General features: G+C 40.2%; 1 protein-coding gene across 3 annotated transcripts in view; it reads right to left on the bottom strand.

Moving 5' to 3' along the window:
- SPATA16 (spermatogenesis associated 16) overlaps positions 1-25,494 on the bottom strand; it is a 98,985-nt gene that overhangs the window by 65,182 nt on the left and 8,309 nt on the right. For all 3 annotated transcript variants that reach the window (XM_057411566.1, XM_057411567.1, XM_057411568.1), the window contains exon 2: positions 16,127-16,763. In XM_057411566.1, coding sequence (XP_057267549.1) covers positions 16,127-16,699 — 573 coding nt within the window. In that variant the 5' untranslated portion in view covers positions 16,700-16,763. The remainder of the gene's footprint in view (positions 1-16,126; positions 16,764-25,494) is intronic.

Below are 25,494 nucleotides of genomic sequence, written 5' to 3'. Positions count from 1 at the left end.
CCCATCTAAAAAATTAGAGGCTCAACCTCAGGATACCAGAATCCATGGCTGTCTTCAGAAGGAGGTTGAAGGAGGAGGCTCAGACAGCTATTTACTTACTTCAGTAAGCCAGTGATGCCTTAGGCTCTGCTGCCTTTGTCCCATGGGTAGGAAAGCAGAGTGTGATACAAGGCAAGGAAACCAGAAATCCTGCCCTCATTTCATGGGAGGACTTGTCCTTCCAGAAGACTACTATAGCAAGTTAAAAGGATGAGATCGACCATCTTTCCGATCATCTTGATCCATATAGAATTTAGCAGAGAGAAGCATCATATTTTCTCTTAAAAAGTTATCTTTCCCTGATAGATAAATTGCCTGCTGTTCATCACAGCCAGTGACTTTCTCGGTAAACAATGTTTAAAAATGCACATCTTTAGAATCAGATAATGCACAATTCCTTAAAAGTTTTGGAGAGTCCTCAGTGCTGGCAGAGCTGCAGCACTGGGTAGGACAACCTTCAGTCCTCAAATCTTTGTTTTATTAATCTACCTGATTTTGTAATGCCCAAGAGTAGTAAAAATTAGCTTTTAGCTCTTAAGAAAAGTCAACTGTAAGCAAATAGATGAAGTGTAAGATCCTTGTCTTTAAGTAGAATAACCATATAGTGCTACTAATGAAAACGCAATTGTATGTCCCTTGCTTGGATAAACGTTCTTAACAGGATTATGTAGTGTGCAATGATTTCATCTAAGTGACTTCACTGCGAGTCAGGTTTGAAAGTAGATCTGTAATGAAGATTAACAAATTAATACTTATCTAGGCTGTGTGCTTAATATATTGAATCACACTGAGAGCAGTGTTGTGGGTGCTTATGGCACAGATATACAGCTGCAGCCTGATGTGGATGAATGTAGTCTCTGCTTTAAATGGAGTATAACCAAGGGACTCTTGCTTAAGCCCAGTTTTGCCAGCTCCACATCACTAATGAGTTTAGTTATAGTAATTAGTTTCTTGTGCCTACAAAGTTAAAATCCAGTGGTTGATCTGTAGGAGGTGCAATATCAACTCAGCAGTTTGAGATCCCTTTAGAAGATTAAATCTGTCCAGAAAAAAAGCTCTCCTATGTATGTGTCTTTCTTCCTGCTTATGATTCTTAATGGCAAGGATTATAGACCCTCATCCACATTTAGCATCTACAAAGCTATCCCTGTCTTTAAGATTTTTGTGTACTGGTTGGAGATCAGCTCAGTTCTTAAGAGGCAACAAAGGTGGTTTGAGGAAGCATCCCCCTAGTTCAGGTGTGATAAATACTTATTTTCTTTCGCATCCCTTCTCCACAGAGCAAAGTTACACAGTGTATATAATAACACCCAAACATTTAAGATTTTCTATCATCATGTTATCAGTAGAAGTTATAAATCAGCAAATTCATCACTTACAACTTTGCTCATGGTACCGTATATATCTGCTGAAGTGTCTCTATGGATAAGACATGCTATATGTACCTAAAAGACCCAGAGAATTATGTTCACATCAGTGAACAGAAAAATCTGATGATACTTTTATGTAATAACACTTTTCAGCTGAATTGGCCATGCTGTGACCTCTATTAAATTTATGGGAATAAGAGATATCAGGCTACTCCCTGGACTTCCAGGTTCTTGAATGATTGTGAGAAGAAAAAATCATTTAGGACTCCCTTCAGTATAAACTGCTGCAATTCAGAGTTTCCTTGAGTCTTACTGCTGATATGAAGAGTTATGTTTAGACCTGTGTGACCCCTCAGTTATCTTTGACAAAAACCAAGACATGAGTCTCTATAAACCATACCTGAACAGGTAAGGATTCAGAAAAAATATTTAAATATGGTGAAGATTGGGTTCTGTAAGGTCTCCTCTAAGGCATCTCAGAGTAAGAGCTCAAAGAAATTAATAATAACTCAATCTTTAATCTTGCAAAATCAGAGTAATATTTTTAAAGGGATGTGCTTGCATTTGGGACATCCTATATCTATGTTATATGCTTTTTGTGTCCCAAACTCTCCTAATTTTTATGTAGCGTTTCTGCAGTGGGTCAGTGCATTTGAGACAGACTTTTCCATATTAGTTCCATACAAACAACAAACGTATCAAAAATTAGATTCAACTTAATTTTACAGAAATGGCTCCTTCTGTACTAAGTGGGGCAAGTTATAAATATACTAAATAGCCCTAGTGTCTGGTATTGGTGCACAATAAGATGCACTATTAAATGTACTGTTTTGGTAGCAATAAAGACACCACTGGAAAAGGTTTTAATCAGGTGAATGATTTTAGCACTGCTTGAAAAGTGCACATTGTTTTCCAAGTTCTGATGGAGGAGATATGTTTTGTGTATGGTTTATCACCCTTTATTGTATTTTGCTGGCCTTTATGATAAAATGATTTGGCTATGCAGTAGGAGAAGGACCACTTCCTTGTGTTGGCCTGTCTGGCACTGAATATGAAGTCCGAGTGAGCATTTCTGGGGGTGTGAGGCAAAGACAGTCCCAGAAAGCACCTGAGAAAGCTGATTAGGGGAAACTCCCAGGGGAGGAGTTAGGCAGGAAAGAGACAGTGGGGCAGAGATTTTCAGCTGGGGGGGGGGGCGATGTGAAGAAGAGTTGTAGAAAGACTCACATCTGAGTTTCAAAGGGGAAGAGGAAAATTTCCTAGGGATCCGAAGGAGCCTCTGTAGCTGCAGATTGTTGTAACTTTAGAAAACCCAGCTGAACTGAGAGCAAGGGAAGAAGAAAGGCTGTGCCATGCATAGACATAATGAGCAGGGAGGAGATTTGTTTGCATTTTTCATGTTTCACCTAGCACAACTGAGTTTTATTTATCTTGTTGCAGTCTGCAGTCCAATAACACCAACTTTGAAGATCAAAAGGGCTGTGGTGTTTTTGGAATGCTTTAAGTAAAAGCAGCTCCCTCTCACTCTGCATACCTTATGGTCTTGTCACAAGGACATTCAAATATAGATGTTGGATTGAAGAGGCAGTTGCTTTTTGTACTGTTGAGGGTATTTGGTTATTTTATTTTACTTTTTTTCCCCAGAGCTATGTGAGAATTGTATTTTAATTCCAAACTGGGAAATTTAGGGTACATCTTGCCTAAAACTTCAGTGAGCTTTTGGTCTGCAGAAATCTAGCCAATATCTTAAAGGTTATAGAGGCTTTAAATTTGAAGCAAATCATTTAAACACTTGAAGCTTTACAGCCAATCTGGGGTTGAAAACTTGTAATGTGCCAGTTTATGATTTTTACCATAGCTAGCACGTGTAACAGTATATTTTACTTTTAGACTTAGTTTACCTGAGAGTGCCCCTGCCAGTAGATACAAGTATTTTTCCAGAAATAACATTTAATTTTAAAAATCCTGCCAAAGGATATTTCTATTTTCATAGAGGCCCTTGTTACAACTGGAGGCTATCGAGCAGGTTTTGTGAACATGCCTCCTTTAGAAGACTACTGAGTTATCCCATTCAAAGAGTTATCAAGTATATAAACAAAATGTAAGGAATGAAAGTGTCATGGGCAATTTTTGTATTGGGGGTGAACTGACACTATGTTGTATTTTCACTGATGAAGGAAGCTTCTCTTGCAGTGTATAGGACCCTATAAATATTGCTGAAACTACAGTCATATAAATGCTTGTGACAAAGTACTTTATCAAAGGTCACAGAATGAGTCTGTGATACTGTGAATTTAGCATAGATTTTTTTCTGGTATTAAGGCTTTAATTTTGGCAGTAGCAAGCAATGAAATTTTATGAGCAAAGACCTCCCAGGCATTAGCTAATAAGGAAGAGAGAAAAAGATCCCCCAGAAGACCAACCATGGCTTTGGTAAAAGACCAGTGGAAATGTTTATGATTAAGGTAGCTTTCTAGTTAGCATGTGTGTAATTTAGAAGAATAAGATTAGAGCTCTGGTGATCTGTAACTTGGCACTTTGGAATGGTTTTCTCTGAAAACCAGGTGAAAGGTTCAGTTGTAAGAGACTGGCAATGGTAACAGTTTACTGATCACTGTTACAGGTTTGGTGTATGCTAAATTCAGGAATACAGTTTGCTTTAAAGATGCCCAATAGATGTCCACCCATTTGTGTAGTTATAGATACATATTTTAAGACCAATTTAGCTTAGGAAAACATGTACATTTGGTCAAATAGTGTGTGGCACTAAGATTCATTGGCAAATTCCATGAGATCACTCATGCTTTCCTCTGTCAGACGAAAGGGCTGAGTTACTTTGAATACAGCAATAACCTGCTAGCCTTGCTGAGTTGATTACGTTGCCTTTTTTCTATTTTTTTTTTCTTTGTTAGCAGAGGAATGTTTAATCATGCTTCTCTATTAAAGATAACAGTGGTTTTCCCTGCAGTGATTTTTAGAGTGGCTAATCAGAGAGACAAACCTGAAAAGGCAAAAAGTATTTAATTAGTGCCTTTTCTTCTGACTGGCCAACAGTCCTAACCAGATGCCTTCACTTCAGATCCATCCAAGTAATCAGCCTGGTAATGTTACTGCATTGCACATCAGGCACCTGGCAAGTTGAACGCTAACTGCATCCTAGAAAATGTCTGCTAAGGAAGGCTACTTCTGAAAATAATTTTCAAAACCTGGTAGAAGGCGTCACACAGTGCCGAAAACAAACTGCTTTTTGTATATTGTACTCTAATACAGGCTTTACAACTATTAGGCACTATCAAAAATACTGCAGGAAACCAGGATAACAAAGAAACAGTTAATGGCAGTTTTGTCTCAGTGGAGAGACAAAAAGTATGGGGGAGAAAGAGAGGATTTTCCCTCAATGACATGGTTTCATGCAGCATAACTTTCCAGCTCTATTCAAAGTCATACTGACGTCTTGGTATGCAATTTCAGTCAGCAGAGCAGGAATTGTATATAAACCCCCTGTCTTTATTGTTAATAAGGTTTGTGTAAATAACTTGCAAGAAAACATATTGAAAATATATAATTCACTGCTAAATATGAATGCAGATGTCAGGTGAGAATAACTAAATTCACAAGGCTTCCTACAATGTGTTCTGCAAATGAGTAATTCAAATAATATGTACGTATGGTGTTTTTGGCGTATTAGCTACTCTGCATAGAGTTAGCACTGGATGCTGTAATAATGTGTGTGCAGCACACATTTGCTATCTTGGGCACATTGCTAGTTGCTCAATACTGGCTGAAAGCCAAATATACCTAAGTTGTCCTGCATTATAAGAAATGTTCCCTGTTTCTGTTGAGAAAACCAGTTCACTAGAAAAGTATGGATCTGGTGAGGGGTGATTTTCCCAGATGAACTGGCATCTGGTGGGGTGGAATTGATCCTGCTCTCCTGACATTTTCATTGGGTTTGTCTTAAGTTCTGTCTATGCCTGTACTTAAATTCCTTCTTTGGCTGCAACCAGCCTTTTAGCAGGAACCAGATGTATGTGGAAGGGATTTGTTTACCAGGTGGGGCAGAATGTTAGAGAAATTCAAACCTAAATTTTATGTTCCTCAAAGGCTGACATGTTTTGTACATCTGTCACTGTTTTGGCCCTTTTTGTAAACAAGAACTCTCTGCAAAAGAGATTTTTTGAGTGCCCAGCAAATTCGAAGGATATATCATTTTAGTTTGTGCTCATTGCTAGGTGAATGCTGCTTTATAAAAATAATCTTGATGTGAATCTTTCCCTCCCACAGAAGCTAACGATGTTCCCTGCAGTATTCCTAAACCTAAATCATTTCTGTTTATTGGCGCAACTTCAGATTAAAGGCTTTATCTCCCCGCAGTGCAAACTTAGGGGTCTGTCTCATATTGTAAATAATTTGCTTCAGAAGTATTATATCAGGAGCAAAGGTTTTAGGAAAATGTCATCCATTTGACTTCAGCTTACTCTGTGTGATGCACTATAAGTCTGTCCCTCTTATGATCAATCCTAATTTTGAGTTTTTCTATTATCAGTACTGCTGGGGTGAAAGAAGTAGTCACAGAAGCAAAAACATCCCAACCAACCAAAAAAATCCATCACCACCAACCCTCCCCCCCAACCCATCCAAAAAAACCAACCCCAAAGTGCTAAAATGAAACATATATCATGGCATCAATATACATTAGTTTCTGAGGAACTTTGTATTTTTTTTTTGTACAACATACTGACATCTCTTTTATGGATTGCATTTGTAATATGAAATTTGGCATTCCTTCCCTGTGAGTTCATCCAAGATCAAACCAACTGAGGATGGAGTAAATACCCCATGTGAGCTATTCCTCTTGTTGATAGGTCAAGGGATAATGGATTTAAACTTAAACAGGGGAAGTTCAGGCTAGATATAAAGAAGTTCTTTACTGGAGGGTGGTGAGGCACTGGAAGAGGTTGCCCAAGGAAGTGGTAAATGCTCCATCCCTGGCAGTGTTCAAGGACAGGTTAAACAGAGCCTTGGGTGACATGGTCTAGGGTGAGGAGTCCCTGCCTGTGGCAGGGAGGTTGGAAATAGATGATCTTAAGGTCCTTTGCAGCCCTAACCATTCTGTGATTCTGTGAAAACCAAACAATCAGAAGTCAAAACTGATACCGGTACCTTCTCTTGAGAGGATTACAGTTCAAAATGCCTGTTCAACTTTGAAGCAGGAGCACCAGTGTTGATAGTGCTCACAGAAGGAGCTGGCCAAAATGGATGTTTTTTTGGAGGCGACTGTCAGCTGGTGTGATGTGACTATATTGTAGCAAGATTTTGAGAGCTGTCATGATTGCTTGGAAAAAGCAATATAATTTCAGGCCAACTAATTTAATCCCCTTGATGCCAAGAGATTTGCTCCTGCTAAGTCCAAACACAGAGATATTTCACCAGCTCTTTTATTAAGGCAAACTGTGTGAAAGGTTCACTCCATTTTGATGGACAGGATTATTAGGGAAAAGCAATAATATGCCAAAGACTTATTTTCATGCTGTTTCTGGATATGTCATTAAAGCTAGCTGCAAGGCCAGCTCTCCCCTTTCTCCCACCTCGGGATGGTCTGGATTTGGTAAAATCCAACAAGAGTTCTCTCAACAGTATTGTCAGCATTAGAAACACAGCACATATTCATGCCCCAGGAATAAACAGAAATAAAGCTTCTTCCCTAAAGTAGCCTAACCAGAATTCATTCCCCCTTACTTTTTATTGTTTGGTTCACCTCTGTTAAAGCTTTTCAGCATTTATATTCATTTTTACACTGTCAAAAGCTGAACAGGAGTAAGATAACAAATGGTTCTGGTAGCAGCTGTCACCACCTACTGTCTGTGTATGCCTGTGTGAATCTCTAAATGGAAATAAAGTACTTTAATAACACACTTTCTCTAAACTGTCCTCATGGATAAAGTTACTCTCAAATCAGTCCATGAGCACTTTCCAGTTCGGTGCCCACTTCAGCCAGTGTCTTTATGCAGAGTCTGTGTAGGTATGCAGAGGTATGATTTAAAGACATTTCAGCAAGAAAATACTTTAACAGGACACCTTCTATGACTGCTGCTTTCCTGAATTAGCTGCTTTTGGTAATTGAACCTTCTCCGAGCTTGCTTAATTTTCTTACTCTAAATTAAGCCGATTGTCCATTGCATTCTTGTGCTGTGTTTGCTCTAGCCAGGGAGCACCTGGAGCCACACATTAAACATGAATTGCTCTTCCTTCTCTGGTCTTGCACTTCCCTCCAGGAGCAGGTGGCAGCTGGGAGGATAAATGTTTCCAATTTCTTAGGGCCCTTGAGCATAACAGAAACTCCATTTTGAGGCAGGCTCTAAGGCACATAGGTGAGGTAGCACGGCGCCTTTGTGTTTATCTGCCATTGGGTGCCACGATGCCTGCAATACATGGGGGGGAGCTATAGGGTTTAAGCAGCTAAGTGATTTTAGCTGCTCAGCTTTCAGAGAAGCCCCTTATGGATCCAGCTGGCAGCGACATGCCCAGAGCCCTGATGTTAACTCTTGAGTAGAAATCTGAGCCTGTGTCTTTCAGGGTGGGCTACTGCCTCCCTCAGGGCTGTCCCAAGTCTTTTTTTCTTTTTTTTTAAATTATTAATTTTTTTTTACTCCTTTTTTCTTTCCGGTGTTACCTGCTGAGGAATCTACTACATGGACCTTGTCTCCATTTCTCAGTGACTGACCTAAACACATACAGACTATATATTACAATGAGGCCTTTGATTGTAAGTGAGAAGGAGTGGATGATTATTTTTAATCAAATATACTGCTTAACACTGGTAAAGTATGGAGAAAATATTTGGTGCTTTTGAGCAGCTGTCACCTCCAGGTAAATAATTTTATAACATGTGAGGAAGCTAATTAGAGCTAATTAGAAATTGACTGATCTGCTTTGGCACCAAAATGATCGGAAAATATGGCCTGTCTTTTCTGGAATAGGAATTTTGCTCTTGCACATGCATATGAGTAAGATATTGCTTTATGGTCAACATATAGTATTCCTTGGGGAAAAAAGTACTTTATAGGCCAGTATGTAACAGATGATCAGGCAAGAAGAGAGGGGGCAAGAATCCTTATGGAGAAATAGCTGCGTGGTTCCTCAGCTTTATTTAATGGTGATAGGCATGCTGGATATGTCTAGAAGATGACTAAATTCAAATTCGGTGATCAAAAAATGGGAGCATGTCCAAATGGATCATCATAACAGATTCCTACTCTATTCCACTAGCCAGATTTGAGCCATCTGTATAAGCTTCACCTTCCTGGTCTAAAACCTTCTGCAGCCATAAAAGAAAATCGGTAGTGTGTGTGTGTAAGTCAGTTTCGTGGCTTTGCAGCCTAAAAATTTAGTAATGGGATTATAGGGAGAGAAAAAACTGACTTTTTTTTTTTTTAAGAAAGTTAAATGCATATTTCAGAAACTACTTTGTTATTTGTTATTGTTATTATCTGTTACAGACCGCCTGATCAAGGAGAACCTGCGGATGAAGCCCTCCATAGACAGTACAAGTAATAACCGACAAGGAGAGGTGCCATGCTTGACCTTGTGCTCACCAACAGGGAAGGGCTCCTTGGAAATGTGATGCTCCAGGGCAGCCTTGGATGCAGCGATCAAGAGATGGTAAAATTTCAGATCCTCAGGAGAGTGAGAAGAGCGTGCAGCAAGCTCACTGCTCTGGACTTCAAAAGAGCAGACTTTGGCCTCTTCAGGAACCTGCTTAGGAAGGTTCCATGGGATACAGCCCTAGAGGGCAGGGGGGCCCAAGACTCTTGGTCAATATTCAAGGATCACCTGCTACAAGCTCAGGAGTGTTGCATCCCAACCAGAAGGAAGTGCAGCAGGAGGGCCAGGAGACCTGCTTGGATGGATAAGGAGCTCCTGAGGAAAATTCAAAGGAAAAAAGATGCTTATAATAAGTGGAAGCAAGGACAGGCAGCCTGGGAAGAGTACAGGGATGTTGTCCAGGAAGCTAGGGACCAGCTTAGGAAAGCTAAGGCCCAGTTAGAATTAAACTTGGCTAGGGAGAACGTAGGCCCCCTCTGGAATCTCTCAGGAGAACTGGCTACACAGGATTTGGAGAAGGCTGAGGTTCTGAATGAGTTCTTTGCCTCCATCTTCACTGGCAAAGGCTCTGACCAAACCACCCAAGTCTTGGAAGGCAGACACAGGGACTGTGAGAATGAAGACCTTGCGCCCACTGTAGGAGAGGATATGGTTTGAGACCATCTTAAAAATCTGAATGTGCACAAGTCCATGGGTCCTGATGAGATCCATCTGTGGCTCCTGAAGGAGCTGGCGAATGAAGTTGTGAAACCGCTGGCCATCATATTTGAAAAATCATGGCAGTCAGGTGAAGTTCCCGATGACTGGAAAAAGGGAAATATAACCTCCATTTTCAAGAAGGGGAAAATGGATGACCTGGAGAATTACAGACGAGTCAGTCTCACCTCCGTGCCTGGCAAAATCTTGGAGCAGATTCTCCTGGATGGCATGCTAAGGCACATGAAAATCAACAAGGTGCTTGGTGACAGCCAGCATGTCTTCACTAAGGGGAAATCCTGCCTGACCAATTTGGTGGCCTTCTATGATGGGGCTACAGAACTGATGGACAGGGGTAGAGCAGTTGATGTCATCTACCTGGACTTGTGTAAAGCGTTTGACACTGTCCCACATGACATCCTTGTCTCTAAATTGGAGAGACATCAATTTGATGGATGGACCACTCAGTGGATAAAGAACTGGCTGGATGGCTGCACACAAAGAGTTGTGGTCAATGGCTCCATGTCTGGCTGGAGACCAGTAGTGAGTGGTGTCCCTCAGGGATTGAGTGCGCCCTCAGCAAGTTTGCCGATGACACCAAGCTGTGTGGTTCAGTTGATACGCTGGAGAGAAGGAATGCCATCCAGAGGGACCTTGACATGCTTGTGAGGTGGGCTGATGCCAACCTCATAAAGTTTAACCATGCCAAGTGCAAGGTCCTACACCTGGGTTGCAGCAATCCCAGGCACAGCTACAGGTTGGGCAGAGAAGAGATTCAGAGCAGCCCTGTGGAGAAAGACTTGGGGGTGTTGGTTGATGAGAAAATGAACATGGGCCGGCTTCAGTGTGTGCTCACAGCCCAGAAAGCCAACCGTATCCTGGGCTGCATCAAAAGGAGCGTGACCAGCAGGTCGAAGGAGGTGATCCTGCCTTTCTACTCTGTTTTTGTGAGACCTCACCTGGAGTATTGTGTGCAGTTCTGGTGTTCTCAACATAAAAAGGACATGGAACTGTTGGAACAAGTCCAGAGAAGGGCCATGAGGATCATCAGGGGACTGGAGCACCTTGCATATGAAGACAGGCTGAGAGTGTTGGGGCTGTTCAGCCTGGAGAAGAGAAGGCTGTGTGGGAGATCTCATAGCAGCCTTCCAGTATCTGAAGGGGGCCTATAGGGATGCTGGAGAGGGACTCTTCATTAGGGACTGTAGTGATAGGACAAGGGGTAACACGTTCAAACTTAAACAGGGGAAGTTTAGTTTGGATATAAGGAAGAAATTCTTTCCTGTTAGGGTGGTGAGGCACTGAAATAGGTTGCCCAGGGAGGTTGTGAATGCTCCATCCCTGGCAGTGTACAAGGCCAGGTTGGACAAGGCCTTGGGTGATATGCTTTAGTGTGAGCTGTCCCTGCCCATGGCAGGGGGGTTGGAACTAGATGATCTAAGGTCCTTTCCACCCCTAACTATTCTATGATTCTATGATTAGATGTTAAAAGAATATTTCTAGAGAGTAAATTCAGTATCTTGTATTCAGGCTTTAGGGAAATAGTGATTGTCATCTCTGTTGTTCTCTGCCCAAGATCTAGTGTACTCCCAAGAAGTTTCTAGAGGATCTGTGCTGATAGTAAGGGTAGATAATCTGAGCCTGACTTTTAGCTCCAGAAAATTGCTAAAATAACTATTTAGCCTTTCTCATGAGGCTTTCCCTTCAGGACTTCCTTTGTGTTGTGTCTAATTCTTGCACAGCTGTTGATGAGAGGGGTTAGGGAAAACTCCAGTAAGTCCCCTCATATGCCCTGTTCATTCCAGATGATCAGGAATTCCATGTTCCATGAAGTAAGGTGTTACACGTTGTTATACATTGCTAGCTTCTTGGGCCTCAAGTCCCATCTGCAAAAAGAGGCAATGTTGGAGGAGGAAGGGTGGGCAGAAATGTGGCTGAGCCCTAGTCTTTCTGCAAGTAGCACTGATCCAATGGTCACAACAGGGAGCACATCCAAAGACCTTAATCCTACAGTGCTCCCAGGAATGCCCTTGCAGCAATGAATTAAAGAAAGCCACTTGTGCTTTTCTCATGTGCTTTGCCAGTGGATACACTGCTTAAGATGTACCTCTTTTCACACAGGTATTTATCTAGGAAATACTCAGTTTTTGCTTCTCGCATGATGAAACTGATGGAAGGCTTGGTTGAACCATGCTGCCTAGCTCCATACTGGTATGTAATTAAGTCCAAAAGGCACAAGTGCCACAGCCGCTTTCAGAATATTTGCTTTTTGCAGATAATTTTGCATGGAAGGCATTGTTGCACAGGAAAGGTTAATCTAAACAATCAAGGTGTGCGATAAAAAAATGCCACTAATCTCCCTGCCATAGGAATGGTGCCCATAATAGCCATCTGTGGAAAATGCAGGTATTCCAGCTTATGGAAGGCATTACAACAGCACTCCTGTAAATTAATCACATGCTGTTTGAGGCCTTCACCTTGCTTGTGGGATTCATTTTGTGTCTCAGATATTCTACACCAAAAGCTGTGTGCCAGGATACTGTGGGCTTCTTTCTGTGCGCTGCAGTCATGAACTCTTCTCATTTATTTTTTAATCACAGGGGAGGATTATTTTCAGAACAATAGGGTCTGAAATTTAAATTTGTGCAGGTTTTAATCAGGTGTTTCTGAGGTCTTTTACGTTCTCTGATATTAGGAGATTAGTTTGAGACAAGATCTTTCAATCCTCATAAAGGTTTAATGTTATTTTGTAGCTAAGCTGTTAATAATTGGCTAGAGATTTTATAGATACACGTATATGGTTTCCACTGAGGGTTTAAGCTAAAGAGTGATTTCTCATACCCTTCATATCCCACTCCAGATGTTCAAGTCCTATTCCCCTATGCTCCAACAGATGGATGCCGAAAATCTAGGGAAATTTAGTGTTTCTCAATGTAGTATATATAACATACTGTATTTTTGAGCTCAGAAGTAGAAAAGCAAAGACTATTGCCCCAATTTCCACAGCTATTTTCCTCACTAGCAACAAAAAGTACTTAATTCTTATGCTCTAATGGTAAGAGTTCTCCAAGGGAGCGTTATTTTTAACTCTCCCAGGCCAACTATAATGCAGTTGACTAATGCTAAGTCCCTCCTGATTAATTTAATGGTAACTAAATAGTGCAGAAAAAGTGAGAAGCCACCAGTTCTCCTGATAATATTGCCTTCCTGATGTCTGTGGTAATCAGCAGCATGCTGTCCAACATATAAAAGTCTCTAAATCAAATAAGCGTTTCAATTTTCCGTTCTGATTAATAATTTTAAATCCAGTAATTTCAGTGCTAGACTTTCAGAACTGCCTGTTATTTGCATATCTGAAAAATGACATGATATAAAAATTATAATGCAACATAAATATATAGATGGATCTAGAGAAGAAATTTTGGCTTAAAGAAGAGCCAAATGTATGATGTCTGCAGTATGTAAGGCAGCACTAGCTTTTGTGGTATTATTCAAATTTAATGCTGTGCACTTGCTTTTCTGTATCAAGATCTCTTACTCAAAATGTTGCAATGTCAGGCTAAAGCCTTAATTTCCTTAAATCTGAAAAAGTCTGCAAATTTTTGTAAACAGAAGCCGTGGCTTTGACCTTTGAGCTTATTGCATCGTATCACACATCCCTTCACTCGTGTGAAATGGAGAGGAATTTTTGTTTATTTCTCAAAAAAACAATGGGCAAATCCACTACAGTTCCAATCTCGGCAACTTAAGTTTGCTGGGTTTCTCTGCACCATCTCCAATCTGTGCACAGAAATCCAAATAAGTAGGCAAATTGGAGACGTTGCAACAGAAAGCAATAAAAAAAACCCCAACAAACTGAAGTTCAGAATGCATGACCTGGGAGGAAATACTAAAAGGATTAAATTTATTTAATTTAGAGAAGACTGAAAAAGAGAGATGGCAAGAGGTTGCAAGTACAAAGAGAATAGGTTGGTTAATTGCTCTTCATGTCAAATAAGGATGCAAAAACCATTATGAGCTGTTTTGCAGCATGGAAGGCATGGAAAAACTTCTCATCTATATCAGCAAGCTGATAAGAAGTCTGTCTGTGAAAGACACTTTTGTGAAAAACACAGATGTGTCTTTCAGGAATATTCTGGTTTTTACTTCTGAGAAGAGCCGGTTTAAGAGGCTGCTGAGAAGTTCCAGCCCTACAGTTCTGTGATTTTCCCAATCACTCTGTCTACAATCCCAGGAAGGAATTTTTTAACCTCTACTTAATCTTTCACCAGGATGTCTATTAGCTAGCTTTTCCATTTCCTTTTAGGAGGCAGCAGGTACCCCTTTGCTGTCAGTTGATAAGTGCTTTTGTCACCATCACAGCTCATTTCTGAAAGGGGGGGAAGGGGAAGCCTAAAAAGGATAGCAGTTACTAATTCTGCTCGCTCACTCACTTCTGTAATAATTATTGTTTTAAAATAAAATGCCTTTGGTATTGTAGAAAAAAAAAAGTAGGAATAGGGTATGTGTTTTTCAACTGCAAACTAATGTTTCATAAATGCTTTTGAATTAAGTTTGGCACTACAGTGCTGAAACAAGTGTAGCTGGACCCTTTCTCAGGATGTCAAGTGTACAGCTGAAGTGATTGGGGTCAGAGTGGAGATAAAACATTAGAGATCAGAGAGTCTAACTTGCAAGTCCTCTATTCTAATCACCAACCATATTCCTGTAAAGTAGAAAGTGCCTCTCTTTATTTTGAGAAGCAGACACTGACCTTTAAAATTCTTACAGCTACTAAGAGTAGTTTTTTTTGCATCACATATCATAGAAAAAGTAAAGCCCTCATCTGCACAGTAAATGTTAACATCTGGGTTAATTGTGAGTGTATAGGGTATTTTTCAAGGTTTATAGGACAGCTATGCTCTTGGAGATACAGTTTTCAAAATGCTGTAATGCTTCCTCTTTGAAAGCAGCCTTTGGCTGCAGAGTGCTACTATTGAACACGTTTAACATTACTAAAAATTGAGATGCTGAAGCCATTATTAAATTTCATTCTGCACGCAAGCAAACAGTTTATCATAGTCTGTTCCCAGCAATTGTAATCCAATTTTTGTTATCTTACATTGTTTAAAAAAGAGAAAATACTGTACATCAATCTGATAAAAAATGTTTAAATAACTGGTGTTTTGTGATTATGTCCGTTTTACAAAAGCATTACGGAAACATGACAGGGTAACTAAAATCTGATTACGTCTAAGTCCTTGCCCATTATGTGATTATTATGAACCATGACTTCTACTGGCAAATCATGAATTACATGGTCATAATACAAGGGATTTCCAATATAATTAACTGAGATTAGCAGCACTCGAGAAATCTGGGAATAATGATACAACTTTGAACAATCAGTTTTACTGTAAATGCTGCTAGCTTTGGCTTCCAGGAAACAAGAGGCTGGTGGACGTAACTGTGACCACCTGCTGGTGTTTCCTACACCTCCTTTCTCTTCCCTCCCCCCATGAAATTAATTTCAACCTTGTCAGAGTGTTAGGTACTCCCTCTTCTATTCTTTTCCTTTCATATTATACTGATAAAACTCAAGGCTGGCTAAGATTTTAAAAAATGTCAAAGGCCTTTAGGTACCCCCTTTTGGGGGCTCACCCTGAAACTGGAAAGGGCTCAGCTTTTGCAAACATAAAAATAGCTGCTTATTGAAGAACAGATGTGTTTAAGACAGCTCAAGTTTGAGCACTTGAAGGCAGAAAGTCATTAAAATCTTAGATTAGTTTCAAAGACCATAGTCAAGGTCATATCGTTTCTTTAATATCTCAGGCAGGCAAGAAGACTTTCTTTTCACAAAACCCCCAGGTTTTGGACTCATATCTGCTGAAGAGAAAGCCATTTGTGTCTGGAGGAGGTTGCTCAGTACTGGGCTTGTTCTTTCTCATGTGGAAAAAAATGGATTTCCACACAGATCCAGTGGCCATCTTCTGGCTTTAGAGAAGAAAGGGAATCAGAATGCATGTTTAAATGCTTAACCCAGTAGCGCATAGACAGCTGGGATAGAGTGGGGATTCCCTTGATTATCAAGGTATCATTTGTCTCTGACAGAGCTGGGATAAGAAAGAGATTCCCCTTCTGACCCACCACACTCTATGGGACTTAAATTTCCTCCATACATAAATACTGTTGAAGACTTAGAGAAAAATACAAGGTCAGCTAAGATTTTTTGGTTTGGTCCGTGCCACCCTCCCTCTGTGATTTATTTTTATCTTTCAATTTTCAGATTTCATGCGAAATTGCATCTCAGGGTTTTATTAAACTGTATCCATCCCAGGTTTGTACTCCTTGTTCGCTTTGATATTATTATACCAAGTTAGTACAATGACAGCCTTTCATTTATTTCGCTATGGTGATCATACTTCTTTAACCCATACCTCCATTGCTGTTGATAACTGCTCCACTGCTGCTGCATAGTTCTTCTGTTTGTAGCAAGTGCTGGCTTCCAGGAGGGTCATCTGAAGCTGTTTGTTGATGTGGGGCAAAGTGCTGCTGTCAGGTGGATTCAGAGCATGTGCTTGTGCAGAATCATGATACCCTGATTGTCTGCTGTTAAACACCATAGGCTCATCAAACTCAAGGAAAATGTTATCCTCATCAACGTAGACCAGCTTCGTTTCTATGTCACTTAGGCTTTTCAGAGGAATATGAGACAGAGCTGTTAACATTAATGGATTCCCAGTCTCTAACATTGTTTCTTCTGTTTGCACAGCCAGTTTTTCATTATTTTCTGATTTCTGTTTATGGCTTGCTCTCTCTACATCATTGTTCTGGTTTTTATTCTTTCTTTCTGCCATTTTTATTCTCTCCATTATATTTTCTGCTGCTGCACCTCCAAGATGATTTTTGTCCTCTTGTAGTGCTGCTGGAATATCATTCAATTTGTTTGCTGCTACATTTAACTGCTTACTACTATGCGTCTGCTGAGAGGTTTCATTCTTGCCATTCATGCTTAAAATTTTTTTGGAAGTTAATGCTGCTTTATGATGCCATAACTTGAGCAAAGAAAGAGTCCTAGGAGAAAATGTAGAAAAGTTAAGAATACTCAAATGTTCCAAAGCCAAAAATGCTAATGCCTTCTCCACTATTGTGGGCACTATTATGAAAGAAGGAAACTCTTCAACAGTTAGTACATAAAATATTAGACGAGCTGTAATTACTTTCTCTTTCCTGTGTAAAAGTTTAAGTCCCTTAAACTGCAAAATAACGTCGGTGTTCCAGTTTTATATCTGCAACAAGAAGGGAAAACCTGGCTTTTAAGCAAAAGAAAAACAACCAAAACCCTGTGACTGATTGATTTGTGTGGTATGTTGTTACACAGTGGAAAAAAATCACTGTGTTCTGATCTTTGAGAGCTGGTAAGCACAGTTACTGAGGTCAGAGAAGGATATTAAAAAAATCTGGTAGAGTGAATATATTCCAGAGGGACATGAGCTCCAGGTGGAGTCCCAGCTGTATTTGAGCCAAATTCAGATCTGGATTTGGCTTTCAAAGCCATTTCTTATTGCGCTGTTTACAAGGGACCCTGAAGTGTTGCTGCTAAAAAGCATCCCTCCCCTAAGATTTAACACCCTAATTCTCAGTTTAGGGAGCCAGTAATGGTTTCAAACTTGTCAAATAAGGTGCAGAATCAAGTTCATAAGCCTATTCTCAACACTAGTTCCTATACAATAGGGAAGGTGACTTAATTGGCATTGTAAACTCATTAATAGGGTTTCAGATCTCTGCCATGTTTCGCACCTCTTCCCCGGCTAAACCAGATTGCAGTCAGGACTGTCACCAGCCCAGAAGGAAGGAACTTGTTGATTCTGACATTTGTTCACCACCTCCAGGCTGAAAACTTTACTGCAGCACAGCTGCCTGTGGAGAAACTTATTCCTCCTTCCATGACTGCAAGAGAATGAGCAAGAGGTGAGGGGATAATTGTGTCATTTAAGGTAATTTCAGCAGACTTTTTCAGCAATGCGCTGAGAAATCACAACTCCTACTGAGTTCAGTGGAGATAGAAAACCACTGGCTCTTCCCCCAGATAGTGCCCGCGCTTGTCAGGATAGAGCTCAAAGGAATCATATTTATAGCAGATTATTTTGAATGGCAGCAGTAAAGCAGCTGGAAAAAGCTAATGTACTTGCATCTGGCAGCAATTTTACCTGTTTGTAAGACATTCAGTCCCTTTTAAAACAAACCATAGCACAGCCTAAAGATTGGAAGCTGTGTTTTTCAGTGCTGGCTTTGGCAATAGGTAATTTAGGAAATTATGATTTATCTTCACTGTGCAGCAAAGCAGATACTCCAGCCAGCCCTAGCCCCAGCTGAGGGGATGAGCCTGATGATCTTAGTGCCATGTCATGCCAACATAACTGGGACCTGTTATGGACCTCCGTGTGGCCCTGCAGTGTATGGCTATACCATGTTCTGGAGGGAGAACACAGGACTTTCACAGCCTTTTGGGTGGCCCGTTCAGTGAAGGTCCTATAGAACTTTAGAAAATGAGATTTAAGTATCTACGTCATATACAAGTTTATAGGAATTTTCCTCTAAGCAGCTGTATAGTACTAAGGAGCCCTCAAGCAGAATTAGAATCATGGAACAGTTGGATTGGAAGGAGCCTTCAAAGGTCATCTAGTCCAACCCCCCCTGCAATGAGCAGGGACATCTTCAACTAGATCAGGTTGCCCAGAACCACAACCAGCCTGGCCTTGAAATATCTCCAGGGATGGTGCATCTATCACTTCTCTGGGCAACCTGTGCCAATATTTTACCACCATTACTGTAAAAATTTTCTTCCTCACATCCAGTCAGAGTCTTCCATCTTTTAGTTTAAAACCTTGTCCTTTTGCAACAGATCCTGTTAAAAATTATCTCCCCATCTTTCTCATAAGGCCCCTTTTAAGAACTGATGGGTTGCAATAAGGTCTCCCCGGAATCTTCTCTGTTCCAGGCTGAACAACCTCAAACCCCAACTCTCTCAGCTTTTTGTCCTAGAAGAGATGATCCATCCCTCTGATCATTTTTGTGGCCCTCCTTTGGACCGTCTCCAACAGGTCCATATCTTTCCTGTACTGAGGACTCCAAAGCTGGACGCAGTACTCCAGGTGGAGTTTCACCAGAGCAGAGCAAAGGGGCAGAATCACCTCCCTCTTCCTACTGGTCATGCTTCTTTGAATGCAGCCCGAAATACAATTGGCTGTCTTCTCCTCACCAGAAAGCTAACAAAGTCAAAGTCCTCTATCTGAAGCAGGGTTGATATCAGCATAAATGGGAAATTGGGAAATGGACCAAACTTTTTGCCATGAGACTGTCTTAAGAATCTAAAAATAATTTGCCATGGAATAAAAAAAAAGCAGAGCACAAACTGTGAAATACGACCGGTAATTTTTTATCACATATGGACATTTCTCTGGTGGACCAGCACCTGAAATGAACTTTGCTGTATTAAGTGGATTTTTACGGCTTCTACTGTATTTTTAGGTATTCAGGCTGATTAACATGACTCTGGGTTGTGCAATGGAAGCACATTATAACTCAGGCAGGCTCACTTTAATCACTGCCTCAATAAAAAAAACCACCACACTTCCAGGGAAAAGCTTTTAGAAAATCATTATCTTTGTCAGTTAAGTATTTTCCTGAGACTTTGGTTAAAATGTCTGGTTTTATTTTGGAAGCATTTACTGTAAAGTGCTTCTAATGAATCACTATGCAGAGGAATATAGATGAGACAATTTAGTGCTACAGTAACTAACTACTCTAAATTTGTGAGCTCTCAGGAATGATCTTCCTGATCAGTTCTAAGCAAGTTCAGCTTTCTGTATATTTGAGGGTTAATTTTTGCTAAGAGATGTCTGTCCATGGCACTACCAGCTACTCCAGATAAGTATTTTGTTTGGCCTGTTGGTAAGGAAACCACATCTCTTCACATAGAGAATAAAAATAGATGCAAAAGAAACATAAGATAATTTATCTTTTAAAATCTGGGTTTGTCTATTATTTCCCAATATATCTCGGTAAACCTTGGGGAGAGCAACCTGCCTACTACATAATGTAAATTTCCTTATGTGCATAGTCTTATGAACCCTGTTACTTATGCTTTTTGTTCTGTATCTAGTTTTATTCTGCTTTCAACACCTACTCGTATTATCTTACACCAGATTAGAGAAGAACCTGCTGATAAATCACACAGGGATTTCATCTGGCACCTAGTTCTTATATTCTTTGCCAATTCTTTGATGAGCCCTTTTTATTTCAGAATTTAAACTTTGATTTTAACCAAAAAAGCTTCTGCCCTTATGGTTATGAGGTAAAACCTTTCAATACACTTAAGACTTCAGTGCTATCTTCCTAAATCTACATATACCAAGGCAGAACCACTGAGCTACATTCAGCACTGAAGTGTAGAGACAGGAGAGATGAAATTCTAGTAGTTCTCTGAGGGGATTAAGCTGCCTCGAAACTGGACCATTATAATGTTGTTACTAGCTCTTTGGGTCATGAATTCTGTAAGACTGTGCTTCAGAACAAGTTCTGTTTCCCAGTTTCAGTAAAATCTTTCGGTAAACAGCACAAGCTGCTGTTTGAGGGTCACAGTCGCCTTTTGTGGCAAGACTATGGAGGAAGATACAATTTCAAAGAGGGATTCCGCAGTGTTGGCCTGCGGGGTCATACCCTTGCATGGTTTGGAGGTCCAGGGGAATGGTACAGCAGCTAGGAAGCAGAAAGAAGACTCAATGATTATGTTTCTTACTCTGAAGCAGGTTCCTTACGTGGACCATTTGACAGCAGTCCAAGTGGACTTGTGCTCTGACATTGAACACACTGCATAAATTCCTTGCTAAAACTCAAGACATTAGACATCAGATCTGGAGACAGCAGTAATTCTCTCCCTCTCAACCCTGACCAGAACTGGCAGAGATTTCTCTTGTCACTGTTTTGTTTTGTTTTTGCTTCCTTTGCAGGATAAGGTACAAGCTGCCTCGTTCAGGATAGTCTGGCTGTACCTCATCTGCTGTCATTAGTGGTCCATCTGTATTTTATGCTCTCTGCTGTGAATGTTCAATGCTTGTATGGTTTCTAGAGGATAACATCACAACATTTTTCAGCTAGGGTATGACTGTATCTGCAACACAGATGCATTTTGTGCAAAGATACCCCATTTGTCTTTCAGTGAGCTCATTTGTGTACCAGCAGCTATGTCATTGTATTAGCCTGATACACCACTGTGGCTAATTCACCCTGCTAGAAGATCCATATCCTGACAACTGCTGTGTTGGTGTACTACTTAGACAGTGATGAGACTTTTCCAGAAAGTTGTAGGAACTGAACTCTTTAATCTATAACAGTTCTCCTGTCCTAGAAGGCCATTTGAAATCACAGGGCAGTCATCTGCTACAGTTCATTTCAGTGCAAATGTTGGAACAGGAAAAACTGCATCCAAAACCATAGAGTGAGTGTAAGAAAATTATATCACTGGTACTTGTAAAAGTGTTATCCCACTCCTTCAATGTCCTCTAGTACAGACAGAGAAATATAGTACTACACAAAGCACATCCAGAGCCTCAAAACAGATAGGTCATTAGCTGCCCTCCTCTATAGTGATTTCACCTATATTGAATTCTAGAGATCCTGATCCATCTCTAAGGTGAGGATGCTCTGGTTTTATCACTTAGAAATGAAGCAAGATTTATCTGTATTAGATTTACAGGCAGACTTTCTGAATGAGCATGTGCAGTGACAACAGCCAGGCTGAGATCTGAACTGGAGATTTTTCCAGTCCATCTTTCAGAGGGATGACTTTTTAAGCACTTCCTTTACTGCTGAATACCACAAAGGCTCAGACAATCTATTGATGATGAAGGTCAGAACCTTCTTAGCAGCCCATAAAGTGAATCTCTCACAATCAGGTTTCAGACTTTTTAAGATTCTAACCATTTCTTTAGGCAATGAAGCAACCTAGTTCTTTTATCTTGCTATTTTTATTGTTTGAAAGCCTGAGTCACATCTGATCTTTTTAGTTTTAGTTTTCTTTTGGGTAAAGGAGGGGGAACGACCCTTAATATATCCTTTTTTTCTTTTTTTTTTTCAGCACCGCTATTTCTTTGTGATAGACGTAAGTAATGGCTCATTCAGTGCAAATTCAGAACTCCTTACGTTTTTCTTGCTGTGGTAAGGGCATACTTTCTATTATTACAGCTGCATTGTTCATATGGCTGCAGTAAAGTTTTTGTCAGCATTTCCGCTCTAAACACTGTTTTCACTCACTGTATTTAACCTGTTCATAAAAAAAAAAAAAAAAAATAAATTGGGCTCTGAGCTGAAATTTGGCAAGGTGAATGGTGTGATGGTCTGGCTTTTTTTTTTAAATAATAGTTTGCAGGGATTTAAGTATGCTATCCTAATTTCCTAATTGTTCTTTGAAGCTGAAACTTGCTTAGCACTAATCTCGTTAGGCTATAGGCATAAGAGAAATATTAAACTGTATCAATTACTGTTCACAGCTATAAGATGGCTAGTTTACTAGGCACTGATGCAAAAACAGCTTAAGCTTACTGTTATTCAAAGTAGCACAACTACAATTCCTTCTATTATTCACAATAGCTTATGGAATTTAACTAAAGTTGAAGGTAAATATGACAGAAACACATCCTGGTTAAAAATGCTTAACAGTCTCTAGGGATAACATGCAAAAAAAAAAGATTAGGAAATACAGTTAAAATAATCAAGAAAATCTTCACAAGGTATGTTAATAGCATGGTGGTTATTGCCTTCTTGAACAGTACTTAAATGCAGAAAGGAAAGGTGTCATATTAAAGAATAACATGAAGTTCCCTGTCATGAGTCCAGGAATCCAGGAGTCTTCTATGACACAGCTGTGTGTTGATTGGGCAAAAAGAAAAATAGATAAATCCCTATTCCTGCCAACTGTGAATGTGTTGAATAGTAATGGGATCTGCTTCCTCTCCCGCCTGAACCTTTTCCCTTCTTCACTCTATGTTTTGTCTATCTTATCATTCCTGCTTGCGTTTCTTGAAGTAAGGCTATAGGCACCCATGGTCCTGTAGAGCTAGCCTGAGTGATTTAAGAGGCTGCTTCTCCCAGCTGATCAATACTCTCCTTAGCTGCTGTTGCATTACTGTGCAGACTGAAACAGCTAGGGTAAACAGATTCACAGAAGTACCTGGGATCTGAGTTACTCCATTTCATTAGGCACTGAAGCAGGCTGGAAATGTATGCCATATGTCAGCCGTGGGAGAGGGGAAAAGGAGGATAGGCAGAACTGGGAAGCTCCTGCTTTTTCTATCTTCTCCAGGGAAAGCCCATCACGTCTCCATTTGCTTTGTTGGCTTGGCCAAGGCTGCATGCTTAAGGAGCATTAAGGCAATTTTTTTAAAGCTTTAAGGCAGCATCCTTAAGAGGTTATAGTACTCACTGAAATAGGTGAGCCAATTTCACAAGACAGCTGAAACAAAGCTCTTAATATTTTCCATTTCACTGGGGCTTCTTCCCTTCCATATGTACTTCCTACATGTATTATTCCCCTCCATGTTTTATTTTAAAACCTTAAATATTTTAATATCGCAACGAAAGTTAATTGCCAACATTTTAACACAAAATTGGGCATCTCAATTAACCATTTATTGCTGTAGAGATGCACAAGGATCTTTTTAACAAGCTGTTTTATTAAAATGAGAGGAATAAGATTAAAATAAAAGGACATTAGACTAACAACTACAATTATAATTCAAAGTCAAGAAGAAACTAGACTATCCCCAGCAGCGTATCTCAGGACAGTGAGGCAACGCAAAATACAGAAAAGCAGCATCAGTGATAACAACCTGGAAGAAGAAAAAGGAAGATTCAGTACACAGTGAGGGCTCAGGATATGTGGTTGGAAACAAGTGTGACTAAGGAAAAATGAAGAGAAATTGAGGATGTTTTCTTGCTGCTTTTTAGGCACTGTGTAACTGTCTTCCTTACACTCCCTCCTAGTCAAATACTTCCTCTAAGTGTGGGAGAAAAATACTGAGAGACAAAAGAGACAGCAGGGAAAGCATTTCAGCTCTGCTTAATGATGTCATCCTATTAGCACAAAGCCCCGCATTGTCAATTAGGAAAAAAAAGGTCAATGCTGTGTCTGACAGGGATGTGAAGCCTGGCCAGCCTTCCTTGATTGGATTCGGCAGCTCAGCACTCCGGGAGCAGAGTGGTTCATTTTCCTAGCTAAAGGGCCACTGAGAGGAAAGAGGGAGAGAAAACGGAAATTTTAAAATGTTAAAGGTTTCTACAGCAGCCTCCTGAAAAGTGGACTTGTGAAAACAAATAATTTCTCTGTGTGAGGAACAAGGATGTATGTGTGTGCCTAAGGTATAAACAGACCAGTAAGCTTAGGGTAATCCCTAAATGAAAAGGAATGCAAAGATTGGTACTACAACTGAGACTTTGTGCTGAAAAAACTTGAGGGGTTTTTTTTTTTTTAGTACTGCAATATTTCCTAATTCTGTTGGGAAGACAAGAAGGCAATTTTTGAAGAGATTACAAAGCAAACGTCCAAGTGTCCTACTTGCTCTCGTTCTGAAGGAGATGAAGAACTATCGATTTTCTGAAAAGATTGCTTTGAAATGGTGAGACCTGAGTACTTGTAAAGAACAAGCGCAGAGGGGCAAGTTTTGGTTTTGGAGGTTTTTTTGCAGACTCTGCTGTGGGCTTGATTAGATCTGCCAACATACTATGAAGAGGTCTGAATCTCCAAACTGCTCTGGGCAGCCCTGCCTCCAGTATAAGGCAGGAATTCAGTGAAAGCTCACGGTACAGAGAAAGCTCTCTTTTACTTCACAAAATAACCATGTTCCTATGGGACCAGGCCCTAGGAAAGCCCAGACCTAAAGGGAATGTTAGCAAACCTGTAACGACTTCCATTACCAATTGTGCAGTACACAAAACGTATCAGCTGCCAGATCCAGAGTAAAGAAGGTTCCTGACACCTTGCAGGGCACTTAGGTCAAACACATTGTGACGGAGATGTGGCTGAGGATACAGATCCTTTTCTTGCTCTAGCTATACCAGACAAGCAGATTACCATGATTGAACCCAACCCTAATTGCTGGTCACCACCCCAGGATCAGCATCCTCTTAGAGTCCCCTCAGTTCTGCTCATTAACTCATGTGAATTGAAAAGATAGGTGTTAGATTAGAACTACCATTTTGTATGGTAGTTCTATGTTTGTATGGTAGTTTGTATACAAACTACCTGTTTGTATTTCTGTTCACCAAATGCAAGACTCCACTGCTACCTCTTGTAAGATGTTTCATATGGTAAAAAGTTGGTTGTGATATCCAAGCTCCTAACCAGGACCACCCCACTTGATCAAAGGCATCTTTGGTATCAATCCTTCCTTTTGGTTAGACGATGTAAGTAGGATGAAGCTGGGAGCCACAGAAACTTGGAAAATCAGTGCTAGAGCTTTGTAAGTCATTAATTTTACTGAACGCTTAGTAAAAAATCTAATATCTTTCTTTGTGTGCCTAATTCTTGCTCTAATAATAACAAAAAAACCCTCCCCAAAATCAAAGTCAACCAAAAGGAGCAATAGGGAGAAAAGGAAGGCATGAGAATGCAGGGAAGAAGAAAAGGAAGTCAGCAAGTAGGCTCTGAGAAACTTTGAACATATTTAAAAGGCCATCATATCAAGATGCAAAGTTAATTTTAGTGGACTGAGGGCTGTCTTCCTTTTGAATTTCCTTCCATATTGCT

The sequence above is a fragment of the Pezoporus wallicus genome, unplaced genomic scaffold (genome assembly GCF_028554395.1).
Source record: "Pezoporus wallicus isolate ANWC-B61680 ecotype Strahan unplaced genomic scaffold, APGP_CSIRO_Pwel_v1 contig_6899, whole genome shotgun sequence".
Classification (NCBI taxonomy): Eukaryota; Metazoa; Chordata; class Aves; order Psittaciformes; family Psittacidae; genus Pezoporus; species Pezoporus wallicus.
Note: the sequence above shows the minus strand (reverse complement) of the source record. Positions and strands in the feature narration are given on the sequence as shown.